General features: G+C 43.7%; 1 protein-coding gene across 1 annotated transcript; it reads right to left on the reverse strand.

Annotated features, from left to right (window-relative positions):
• Nucleotides 1–63: 63 nt before the first annotated feature.
• On the reverse strand, nucleotides 64–12,881 carry plcd4b (phospholipase C, delta 4b). The gene is made up of 16 exons (XM_061088979.1): nucleotides 12,653–12,881; nucleotides 10,135–10,188; nucleotides 9,880–10,038; nucleotides 8,796–9,024; nucleotides 7,416–7,545; nucleotides 7,068–7,299; nucleotides 6,364–6,565; nucleotides 5,599–5,743; nucleotides 5,041–5,193; nucleotides 3,256–3,426; nucleotides 2,483–2,639; nucleotides 2,158–2,274; nucleotides 1,525–1,703; nucleotides 1,246–1,378; nucleotides 974–1,123; nucleotides 64–783 (listed from the first exon to the last, which is right to left on the reverse strand). The coding sequence occupies exons 2-16, from the start codon at nucleotides 10,151–10,153 to the stop codon at nucleotides 692–694; spliced, it is 2,268 nt and encodes a 755-aa protein (XP_060944962.1). The 5' UTR covers nucleotides 10,154–10,188; nucleotides 12,653–12,881; the 3' UTR covers nucleotides 64–691.
• Between the last annotated feature and the right edge of the window lie 356 nt (nucleotides 12,882–13,237).

The following is a 13,237-nucleotide window of genomic DNA, read 5'->3' on the forward strand; positions in this document are numbered from 1 at the left end:
TGAGTCGAACATGTTTGTAAATGACTTTTATTCTGTTGTGTTGAACCATTCATAAACAGATATATACACATTATACACAACATACTTTTGTGGAATTTGTACATAAGTAAAGAGAAACAAACTCAAGCATAATTGTAGGTTAACCAACACGATGCAAAGCTATGAGCACTTAGTAATAATTATTATTATGTAATACTGATATGTAATTCTTCACATTCTATCATTACACATTTTAAAAACTGGACATTTGGTTGTTTCTCAGAAACTCTTCTTCATGTTCCGTACATGTAAATCAGACATGCAGCAATCCCCCATCTCCATAAACCATTAGATCATTAAAAGCTTGTGGGAAATATTTCCATTAAAGCATGATGTGCAGAATTGCGTGTTATAGGCACAAGAACAGAAATCGATCCATGCGGAAGTTTGACCTTTAACTTTGGAATGTTTTACTTTCATCAACACCTGACGTTTTCACAAAGTCGCTTATGATTCCAAATAATTGAGTCAATTTGCAAATAACAAGAGAAATCCAACATCCTTGTTTCAGTAAAATCAAAAAGCCGAGTCGTGTTTCTGTTTCAAACCTGTGGAAAACCTTCAGTATGACACATGAGACTAAATTCAAATATTTATGTAGAAATTGGACGTGCGACCAAGCTCTGACTTCATCTCTGCGGCCGTGACTCCTTCATGTGAGCTCTGAGATGCTGATGTTGACGAAGATGGAGGAGGGAGGGATGGCTGTTCCGTCTCTCGAGAGCAGATGTATGTGACGGAATCCTGGAGAGTAGAAGAAGGTTTATGTCTCAACACGTTGTTTTAAACACAGTGGTACTGACTGAGGGAACCTGGGGTTTCCCTTCACCTCTGGAACCGGACACCATCTCAGCCTTTATCTAAATATTTAATAAATATCGTGTTGGTTTCAGTGCCGTGCTTTGTCTGCTGGCTCTCTGTGCACTCTGCTCACCTGCTTGGATGCATGTGAATGGAAGAGTGAACTGTCCAATGAAGTCGTTCCTGGACGCCTTGTCGTAATCCTCCACCACGAAGCGGACCAGCGCCAGCTCCGGGGTGTGGATGATGAAATTCAGAGTTTCATTCCACAATGGGTTGAATCCTGCAGGTAGAGAGAGGCCAGGAAAGTCATTTCCAAACTTTTCTTTCACATCCCAGCCCTCATTTGATCAAAATCCTCTTTGTAAAAGAAGTATCAACGTGTGGAAACACAAATGAACTCACCATTGTTGTTAATGTGACTGGTCTCCTCCTTGGCCTGGTCCTGTGGCACTCCATAGATCTCCACTCTCACCAGGGGGTCCACGATGGAGCCCTCCTTCTGGTTCACCTTTGGCAGCTGCTGTCCACTGATCACCTGACAGACACACACACAGATCCATCCTCGTAGACATTGAACCTCTGAGTGGCACAGAGGATGATGTTCCAGTGTTTCTCTGGGTTTCTGCTACACAATGACTCACACAGTTACACACACGCACACAGACAGTGGCAGCCACAAACCTGAATGGATAAGCGGAGTGGTGTGTAGCCCTGCAGCTCCCCAGGTTTCTCTGGACTGAACGGAGCTCTGCCGTCTCTCATGAAGTCCGGCTTGAGGATGTAGCCGCAGCGCTGGTTCTGCCTGAACAGCCCGTCGTTCAGATCCATTTCCAGTCCGGCTGTCTGGAAGTTCAGAGCCACTTTCGGGGGAGGAGGGGGGAGAAAAGGGAATAATGCAATTTACAGTGATTTGATTTTTGATTGTTGCTGGCTCTATCACATGGTTTCCCAGAATCAGAGATGTCTATTTAAAGCCGTTCAAGTTATATGAGAGCACGCAGCTTTGGTTTGAAGCCTTGTGACAAGAAAACATCTGTCCAGTCAACCTCCTCCAGCTCTGTATCTCTGTAATCTCCCACCAGGAGAAGTCAACAGGGTCCATCCATCTTCACGTCACATAGGGATCCATGACAGACGAACCTATGGGGCTGAATGGACTCATACATGCAACCACGTGGTTTGAGACCCGTTCAGGTCATAAACGTGACAAACTGCCGAGCTCGTGGAAATGAGAACATTCTGGTGTCAAACATCTGAAGCAGACGACGTGAGGGATTTAAAGAAGAACCAGCAGAGGGCAATCTTTTCCCTCACCGATCTGACAGCCCACGTTCCACATGTCCTGTGGGTTGTAGTTGGAAGAGTCGGTCCTGAGGCCGCTGGGGTAAATCCTGCTCAGCTGCCTCGAGTTGTGCTGCACGAAATCTGTCCCTGAGGAGAAGAGTTCGAAAACAGTGAAGCTCAAGTATATCTGAAGTGTGAACATAAGAGAAATAAACTGCAAATACAGTTGTAAATTGTGCAGGAAACCCCGATGGTACACATGTGAACCAGCCTGACCTACGGCAGGTTCATTTAGCTGAAGACCACAGAATCCACTTAAGATTTAACAGCTCCCACTCCCTCGTGCTAATGGTACCTGCTTCCTTCGCCAGCCTCTTGGCCTTGGACTCAGACAGAGAGGACATCTCGTAGCACTTGCTGTGAGAGCGAGCGTGCTCAAAGCCGTGGAAGTGCACGCTCTTGCAATAAACCACCAAGTCCGACAGCTCCCTCGACAGCTTGGACTTGGAGTTCTGCAACAAAAGGACGAAGAAAATGTCAAAATGGTTGATGGATGAATACTGTTCACACTACTTGAAACATGAATCCTGTAAATGAGAAGCCAATTATAATTACCCTGTATCTCAGATTTTAGTTTCACATTAGTAGAAGGTTTCACAGCTAGATGAACGTTTAAAGCTGCTGATAAATCTGGATAAAATGCTTCCTCCTTCTGCCTCATCAGTCATTCCATCAAATGAAATGATGAAAGCCACAAATATTTTTCAGTTAATCCCTCAACAGCAGGAAATGATGTTTGCAGTTCCCAGTAAGCTCTGCCTTGTAAATGTCTGCGGTTAAATATGAAATGCAGAGAGATGTTTGTTTTTTCCCACAGATAATAAGCAGTACATTGGATTCTCATTGTTATTTCCCTCACTTCACTATCTGTCTGTTAACAAATCCCTGTTTCCTGTTTCTTCTCACTATCTCCCTCCTTTCACTCCGGCCCCGCCTCCCTGTCTATACATTCAAACCATGTTTCCTGTCTATCGAGCTGCATTCACTCCTCGACTGGCCTCCGATATCGAGGAGAACTGAACAAGCACCTCACGGATGCTGCAAGAAATCAACTCATGCAACATCTACCTTTTTATTGTCATTCACACACCCAGCGGGGGGGTCTCCGGCAGACAGGCTCTCAGCATCATCGTTTGCCAACTCCTCTTCGTCGCTGACTTCATCCGTCAGGGTTTCATCCAGACAGTTTTCTAGACCACCGATCTTCTTGGCTTTCAGCAAGATTTTCCCCTTCAGTTCCTGCAATGAATAACCAACTATATCCATGGGTACAACAGAAAAATGTCTTCATGTACGTTGGTTCCACCTTTCTTTTATTGCTCTGTGCATTTCCTTTACGGCTGAACAGGTGTGGTGATGTGAGACGGAGGTCCCCATCCTGCTCATGGAGCTGCTCCATCCTCTGGCATTTTGCTGTCTCCTAACTAAATGCAGCAAAGTTCTGCTATTTAATTGGCAAAATCCTCTGTGGACGTCTGCAGAGCAATTATCTGCCATTACTTGAAGTTAGCATTGATTGTCCTAAGTGCTCTAATGGACGAGAGCTTGGAAGGTGGACTATTGCTTTTAGGATCAGCGTGAGATGGATAACAAGGTACAGATCGACCATTAATCTTTCAAATGTCTCTGAAGTGTTCACGATATTAGCTTCCCTCCGAGCAGAAGTCATCTGCTTCCCAAAATATATTTTATTGACTCAAAGTGGATGTTTTACTGGAACCTCATATCAGTTTTTCCTTTTCATGGAACATCTGCAGTCCGATATTTGTATATATATATACATAACATACATTATTTGAATTGAATATAAAATTTTTTTACATGGGTAGCTTTTATAAAAACAACAGTATTTATTTTATCATTCTAATAAAGCACGATGTGGCCAAACTGGTAAATCTTAAGTTCAAAAACCAAGCAGATCTAATGCCAGTGATGAAGAAATCTGGGAAGAAGAACGATTTACCAGCAACAAACGTGAGAATCTCGACTCTCGCTGTGAACAATCTGACCAGTGAACACATTATTTGGCTGTCGATGAAACATTCAACAAGATCCTCGGCTCTCAGCTACAAGTTATATTTCACGTGTCATGAGCAGATGAGACGCAGATGAGAATGCTTTCATGCATGAAGGCATTTACCAGCACAGTGCCTCCATTGATGACTTGGAAAACGAACTGGACGATGTTGTGATGAATTATTAACACACAAATATTTTTCTGGGGAGTTGAAATGTTCCGGGAAAACGGTTTCATAATTAAAAACTCTAACATGGCTGTAAAATAACTCACTGCAGGTCATTTGCTGAGGTCATTGTCAGTTCTAGAGAAGACAAAGCTAAATATATCAATTACTACTGAATGAATTACACTAGTAATTAAATAGACTGTAGACTGGAGGAGCCAGGGATTGAACCGCCGACATTATGGTTAGTGGACCACCCACTCTCCCTCATGTTCCTTCTTTAACCATGGTATTTCGTCTGGCACCACCCTGACTCCCACTGGTATTTGTCTGACTTTTCTTGCATTATTAAAACTGCCAATTGTCCAACACTTTGATTGATTTATCCGTTTGTCAATTATTGGGCGGCTGTGGCCGAGGGGTAGAGTGGTTGTCCCCCAACCAGGCGGTCTGCGGTTTGATCCCAGTCTCTCCCATCTGCATGCCGAAGTGTCCTTGGGCAAGATACTGACCCTGGATGCCCCTCATAGATAAAACATGCTGTCCACAGATGCACAGTATGAACGCATTTACCACTTTCCCTCAGTCTGACCATTACAGCCTCTCAGGGTCAGTAGCATGTGTATTTCTACAGTTTCATGACACGTTGGAAACCCAAACCCCTTCTGACCTGTGGAGAAGGAAGCTGCTGAGGCATCTGTCCGTCCAGCGGCGTGGTCAGCAGCGTGTCACCCAGGATTTGGCGGAGGTGCTGGGCCATGAGCGCCTGCTGCTCCACACCACAGTGATTCTCAAGGGACAGAATCACCGGGAAGTCTGACGCCTGTCAAGCAAAGACGCTCGTTGAGTAAACACACACACACACGTTTCTACAAACCACTTCAAAACTGTTTTTCCTCATCAAACGGTGTGAAAGAGTTGGGTCGGAAAGTTGGAAACACATGAGAGGATCCTGGTTGTTTTCCATGTAGGTCAAGCTCGGGAGGGGAATGTGTGAATTCACACGCACAGTGTTGTGTATGTAAGCTCAAACAATCGTTTAGCTCAGCTTGATATCTGGTTGAGGTGGTGTTGGCTTTCTGCGAATTCTGCCAACACCCCAGTGCAGATGGTGGAGGTTGGAATTTCCTCAGCCCTTGTTTTTAACTCTGTGTAAACCTGACTGGGCTGCGTGCTGGATCTGAGTGAACAAACGCTTCTAGAATCCGATGGTAAACGTGCTGCTCACCTTGAAGGCGTATTCTTTGAGTGTTGAAATGATGTCTCTAAAGAGAATCTTAGAAGTCAAAGTGTGACCATGATACACGACAGGTTCCCCATCACTGCCGTCCCAGGAGTCCAGCTCTACACAGCGACAGCCTCTCTTCAGGGCCCTGCACACACACACACACACACACACACACACACACACACACACACACACACACACACACACACACACACACACACACTTTAGGATAGGCTTCATTTATCTCTCTAATCGTGGTTATCTTTATAGCTTTATTACTTTTATCCTCTGTCTTTTCATGTCTGTAGGTTGTTCTTTCCATCTCTGAGATTTCCTGTATCACTGTTTTCCATTTTTGAACTGACAGACTTTAGGGTTTTTTTTACCAGTTCCTTGTTATTTGCTCTGGTGGTGTTATCCCAAAATAATTTGCACAGGATTTACTGGTTTGTCACATTTAAAATACAAGTAGATGCAAGTAAAACGATTAAATAATGGAAAATGTGTTTGTGGTTTGACATTAAGTCATCGTACAAACAAGCATCAATGTGGTTTCACTAATGTAATCATTATTTAATGTTTAAATGTTCATTTGGAGTAATTAAGAATCTTTCTACAATTTCCATGCAAACTCTCTCCAGGGATATTTGTTTAACCTCTCTCTCGCTCTCTCTTGTTAATGGAATTGTCTAATCTCTAATCACATGTGGTGTGTGTGTGTGTGTGTGCGTGTGTGTGTGTCTGTGTGCGTGCAGCGATCCTCACTGGATGTAGGCCTCCAGGCTGCTGTGTCCTCGGAGCTGGTTCTCCAGGAGGTAGGTGTTGTGTGAGGAGGAGATGAAGTAGTGGCTGAGCGGCTGGCTCATGTCCTGGTACAGACCCTGGTGCTCAGGGTGAAATATGGAGCCCTCCTGGGAGCACAGGTACATCTGGAAGCCATCGAGAGACATGGCACCTTGTTTCTTGGCTGGGCAGAGGAACACAACGACATCACAGTCATACAAACAATCAACTTAGAAAACTGTCAAATATACTTGACACAAATAGTCTCTTTGGGATTGAAAGCTCAGTCACTGGGAATACAACTCAGAACAGGCGACTTCATATCCAGTGGGCTTCAGGCGCTTGTCAGTGTGATAACGCATTAATGTCCTGTGGGAAAATTTAAATTTACAATATAAACTATAATCCATACGTCTGAAAATGTAATTAAAAGTGAAATTAAATCTATTAAATTACAGTTGGGCCCTTCTCTAGAAGGTTTGTGAAAAACTAAATATTACATGTATGAGGTAAGTGTAAATCCTAAAAGGCAATAAACTGCCACCGGAAAATATATGAATATTAAATATTAATTCACAATAATACATTTAATATCGATCTAGCTTATTAATGGCTCTGTAATGACAGGAATCACTGTGTTGTAAATAAAACATGGTGAAGATGCCCTGAGTCCCAACCACCTCTACCTGTCTCAGAGGGCTCGTAGCGATCGATCAGCTCCCGGGCATTCTGGGTACTCCGCTCCCCCCCGTGCTGCTCCATCCTCAGGAAGCTCTCCAGCTCGTCCACCAGCAGCTTCTCTCCGTCCCCAGAGTAGTCCTGGAACACCTTCCACACCTCGTCCCGCTGGGTCAGGATCTTGTAGAAGTGGACAAACTGCTCGATTTCCAAAGAGCCGCTCTCGGACTTATCGGCCATCTGTGGAACCAAAGGAGGGGCGTTGTGTGTGTGAGACCATTTGAAAGATCTTTGTTTTTGTAAATAATTTAGCTCGTCTTCCTCCCCCTCACACTTCCATCCTCAGTTCCTCTCACCGTAAAGAGATGGAGAGCATGTTCTTCATTCATGTCCACGTTCATCATCTTCAGCAGTTTGCGCACTTCCTTGAAGTTCATCTTGCCGTCTTTGTTCTTGTCAGCTTTCTGGAACCAGTCCCGGACCCACCTGAGAGCAGGCTGAGGGAAACTTGTTGTTTTTGGTTAACACATTCTGCTGTTAAATCTCTGTGTCTCTGCTTTACAAGTTGCACTCAGTTCTCATAAAGAAATATCACAACAGTTTCCCAAACATGGAGAACAATTGTGGAACCTCCAAGCTAACATGCACCGCCTACTGTAGTCAATTCATCTGCTGTCTTTTTTAAAGCCGCTATAAAACTTGCTATTTTACTCTTTCCATAAATTATTATGCATGTCTCAATACATTTTGGCACTATTCCGTTTTGCACAACTACTCATCCTATCAATCTCAATCTCATCCTGCATCTGCAACATGGAACAACATATACAGAACAATCTGAAGCTATTTAATTTTTATTCTCACTTTTTTTTATCTCCAGCTGTTCTTGTTATTGTAGATTCATTAGTTTTGATTTATTAATTTGCCTTTAATTGAATTTTGTGCGCTGTATTTACTCAGAAGGCTCCTACTTTTGCTCTAAGTTTTGCAAATCTGCACGTTTAACTGTTTTTTATTTGTGTTTTCTTGTTGTCTTTGTGTTATTTTCTGTACATGGCTACATTGTTAATGAGATCTCTACCTCAGTGTATTCCAGAGTTAAAATAAAGATTGAATAAAAACAATCAGAGTTGAACTTGTGTTTCTTTTCTTTTATTTCTTTTATTATATATATTTTTTTTTTTTTTTCTTTTTCTCTTTATTTTTTATTTCATTTATTTTAATTTTTTTAGTATTGATCATATGTTTCTATTTATTTATTTATTTATTCATTCATTTTATTTTAATATTACTATTATATTGTTATTGTTATTATTATTATTAAGATTTATGTCATCTATTCTTTTCAATTCTTGATTTTTTAACAATATTTGCTCATCTGTTGGGGCTGGGTGCCGGAGGGAGGGGGGTGGGGGGTTTGTATCTGTTCTGCTGTATGTTGGAATTACATTTGTAATTGTTATTGATGGAACAGTATTGTTTGTTTGTTAAATATGTAAAAATTCAATAAACAGATTGTTAAAAAAAAAACAAAAAAAACAATCAGAGTTTCAAACACACTCGTATCTGGAGATTTCAACCAGCGCTGAAATAACCTGATGATCTGCACAAAATTAAAGAGGAAAGAATTGTTCCCACTTTTAAAGCAGAGTATTCAGAAGAACGACTGATGAAATGCTGTTCGTCATCATTTAACATGAGAGTAAGTACTGTTTCCTAACACAGTAAGAGGATACTGGTCCAGCCTCTCCTTCTCGTCCATCGTCTGAGCCTTGTGAATTAACTTGCGCACCCCCTGGATCCAGGCCCGCGCCTCCTCGGGGGAGTCCGCCACTAGGTCCAGGTTGCCTTGGCGACCATGGAACACCAAGGTGAAGCAGAGGTCAGCGGGGTACTCCTCGGCGATGCTCAGCAGGACCTCGGACTGGTGGCCCTCGCGCACGGCCTCCAACTCGGTCACCGAGACTGAGGCAGGGTCACGACAGAGAAATGGTCACGCTACTTGAATTCTTTGTTGTGTGATATAGGATCTGTGTGTGTAGTTTGATATGATGAGAGGGAAGTTTGGTCAAAATTATCTAAACTCAAACTACAAGCGGGACATAAAGTGACTCTCAAATAGATATAAACAAAATCTGGAGCCCGACCTGTAAATTATAGTATAGTAATATTTATACTATTAGTATAGTACTTAGGTGTAATAACTATCAACCCTTGGCTACATGATGAACTTAATGAAAACTTTCGGTTGCTTTGCAAATTGTTTGTGGTCTGAATGCTATATCTATAGGTTTAAACGAGAGGACTGAGACCACTCACACACCTGAGCAGTAAATGCTCCTAAGCGTAGCACAGCAGACTGGAAACAGAAGAAAGCAGCCGGCTCCGTCTCAGCGTAACAAGATCAGCCCGGTAACTTCCTCGAGCCGCTGACGGTTGCCTGGCTACAGATCCCGGTCGTGACATAACGCTTGTGATAATGTTAGTTAAAGAGTTAAAGTCACGGGGAAAGAGATTGAGTGGAAGGATATAGGATATATTGTTCAGCCAATTACATCCAATTTTTTAAAAGTCATTTTGTTAATAGCTTTTTTGGTGTCTATTAAGTTAATAATATTGGAGGGGCAGACAGACAGGCTGGGGAAACATGAGTAACCTCAATCATCAGGCTACAGGAGCACTCCCACATACATTTTTAACTCATACACTGACTCGTAATACTTATATAATGTGGTTTATATTTAGGCGAAGGCAAATGAATGAGACAATGGCTAAATCAGACTAAATAATGCTTTGCTGTGTCCACACGTCTCTACTCACAGGTGGAGTGACCCTTCCCTGCCCATCTGGACTTGTACCAGATGGTCAGGCCGTCCTCCAGGAGGCGGAAGTGCCGCGGCTTCTTCCACGAGCGGGACTTGACTTTCCTCAGAGTTGAGCCCGCCATCATGACCTTGACATGTGGATCATCTTGGATATCTGTGCACAGGGATGGGACGAGTCAACTCTTTAAACAAATTGTGAAATTGTCTCATTTTTTTGCAACTTCGGTCAGAATGATTAATGTTTACTCACGAGAGCCTTCGGGATCCATCGCTAACTTCGAATCATGCCAAAGGAAATTTGCTGCTGAAAAGAAACAGATGTTGGGGAGATGCTTCACATATTTTTCCCTGTTTCTGAAAGAAACTGAATTTCAGAGTTTTCAGAATTCCAGCTGCTCACAGAAAAATATCAATCTTCACTAGAGGATGTCCCTGCTGATCCAGGGAAGTGAAACCTCCATCCATCAGAATAACCTGCTATTCTGTTGTGTCTCACAATATCGTGATCGGTCGGGCAGCAGATGGTGAGAAGAATTCTTAAGATCCAGACACAGACCCATGTGTGAACTGAGTAGACACCAGCTGGTGTGCAGTGACTGACCCTGACGTCTGTGATACATAGAACATGAGCAAACAGAAAATGTAAGATGAAAGAGAAAGGGACACTGACTCAATCTTTAAGTATTTAGTCGATTGGAGTCTCTGCAGCGGTTGTTCTCTTTTGCCAACGTCCCTTTAAGGGCTACGAGTCAGCATTTAAATTTGGATCCTGTCTCGCCATCAGTTTTACTCGTTCATTAGCAGAAAGCCGACTGAAAGTGCTTGGAAAAAATACACACTCAGCAATCTGTTCTTCTTACATCAGCCTGGTTGAACAGAATCGCAGGAGCAGACAGTTATTGATGTGATATTTCACCACATGTGATTGGAGTGGAGTCATTCTAAGATTTGTTTTCATTATAATGTAAAAAACATTGTAACACACACACACACGGGTTGAGCTGGGCCTTGGGAAACTGTTTTTCTGTTTGTCTCCTTCTCTGGTGCGGTGGCCACACTGGTGCTGAATACTTTCCCCCTGCAGCGGTTGGATGACACGTCAATGCCACAGAATGACAAACTGAAATAGAATGATTGTGTCTGGCACCAGCTGATTTAGGATCAGCAGGGTGGACGTGGACGGCACTTTAATGTTCATCGATCCGAAATCAAAGTTGTCTCCTGGTTTTCCAACATACTGGAGTATTATTGCAGCAAGGAAAACAAACTGTGGCATAGCTCAGCCGCTCCTGTTAGCTGGAGCTTCTATGTGTGTGTGTGTCTGTGTGTCTCTCTGGACCAATCCTGTACAGACAGTCATAGTTCCTACAGGCGGTGAATTGTAATTATTCAGTCTTTCCATGTAGTTTCACCCTGAAGTTTGTCAATGTCCCGACACCTATTGGAAGTATTGTCATGAATTTGGTAGAAGCACTTTGGTGTCTTTATTCATCCATTATCTGATTAAGATTTAATTTTATTCAATACTTTGGTTTACTACCAAAGTATTCAAACGACCTTCTCCATGTTAGCACTGGCACTGCCGGGATGTCGGCCTTTAATCCAAAGTGCCACCTCCTCACAGAGCTGCTGGCACGACTCCGCTGACCAGAAGGCCTTAATGCTGCCTGAAATCCCACCATTCTATCTTAACACAATCATAAAGTGTCTCATTAAAAGCAGAGAAACTGACACACAATAAGACAGATGCCCTGTGTCTCAGTGGAGGCTGATAAACCTCTGTTATCTCTGCTGTCGGCCGATAAACGTGGATCAGACTCCTCCGGAAACAGGGAAGGTTTTCTGAAGTCAGTTTATCTGTGTTCCTGTCTGACAGCGATCCTTTCCTTCCACTGTCTCCTGAAACAACAAGATCTAATCTGAAGTTCTCCATGTTTCACAGCCCCTTGTGCCCCCCCACACCCCCAGTTCTCACCACAGCATGACTGACGTGGTGCAAGGAATGTATTCGCAGTTGCCTCACAATTTAAAATCACAACGGAGGAAACAGACGGACTGTGAAAGTGAGGCGTACTTTCCACTGCTAGTCGCTCCATAAATTAAAGTCCACTTTTCATGTGTCGACTTTTCTCTGCTCAGCCACGTTTTACTTTCCATCCCAGTTTTTCAGATCATTCTGAAACGCTGGAACTTTAACAAACACCTCCTTCAGACTTCAGACCTCAGACGTTGAAGCTCCAGTCGGGTCACATGATGTTTTATTTGTGGGTGAGTGTTGTGGACTTGCTCTCCTCACGGGTGAGTCACACTGGGCCACTTCTTCAAGGGAGTGCACAGACCACAGACACACAAAGACATGACTCATGAGGATATCTGACAGGAAGGAAACTGGGAATAAACAAGTCTGTGATGAAGACTAACAACTTTTGGACTGTGTGAGTTTAGATCTAAACACCGTTATCCCTCATAAGAATATGGCCTTTCTTAAGGAGTCTGCATCCTGTTGTTTACCATCACTTTCGCCCTGCACACAGTTATGTGAAGAATTCAATGAACATGTGAACAGGCTCTTCCCGTCCAATGAAATCCACGGATAAGTCCAAATCCCAGAGGGGAGGGAGGCTTGTGCAGACTAAATTAGAACCAGATACAGTAATATGAGACATGAAAGCATCACTACAACAAAGCCTGCCTGCAACTGCAGCTAACGCGAGGAAGAATGACAACAATTAGGATTTGTCTCTGGCAAGAAAAGGAGTGATACTCACCAGAAGTAGAGATTTCACTGGGGATGTTATTAGTCAGCCCTTCAGAGCTGCTCTCCCAGAAAGGGCCTCATCTGGTTCAAGGGTAAGATCCGGGGTTGAGAGCAGGTTTGGGGAGGTGTGCACGTTCCTGTGGACAGTGAGGTCCAGATGAAGGAGAGTCCAGGGACTGTGAGCTGAGCTCCGGGCATTAGAAGACCGGGATCGTCCAGAGGGGGAATCTGGCTCTCTCCTCCCCTCTCTCCTCTGTCTTACTGCTGGGTCAGAGAAACCTGATTCCCTAGTCACTGCTGCCACACGCTGGTGAGCTCCACTCCCACCACCCCTCCTCATCGTCATCCTCCACCTCCTCCTCCTCCTCCCCCCCCTCCCAGGCAGCCTTCCTTCCTTTCCTGCCACTCCCTCACGCCACCATCCGCAGACCTGCATCCAGTGAAGGTCGCTTCCCTCATCCTCAGCTTTTTGAAAAAATCTGTCCGTCCTCCTCTCAAATTCTTCCGGCTGGTTGTGGCTGCTGTTAGGAGTGACTCTCATTTTTCTGGATCAACACTGATAACAGCAGCAACACAATCCTGGGAAGAGGCGAAG

The sequence above is a fragment of the Limanda limanda genome, chromosome 16 (assembly GCF_963576545.1).
Source record: "Limanda limanda chromosome 16, fLimLim1.1, whole genome shotgun sequence".
NCBI lineage: Eukaryota > Metazoa > Chordata > Actinopteri > Pleuronectiformes > Pleuronectidae > Limanda > Limanda limanda.

Bases quoted from the DNA above. Each gene is read 5' to 3' on its own strand.
- plcd4b (XM_061088979.1), bottom strand. The intron at 5,744-6,363 runs GTGAGGATCGCT...GTGTGTGTGCAG, and splicing joins AGCCTGGAGGCCTACATCCA to GGCCCTGAAGAGAGGCTGTC. The intron at 1,379-1,524 runs GTTTGTGGCTGC...TGTGTCTGTCAG, and splicing joins CACTCCGCTTATCCATTCAG to GTGATCAGTGGACAGCAGCT.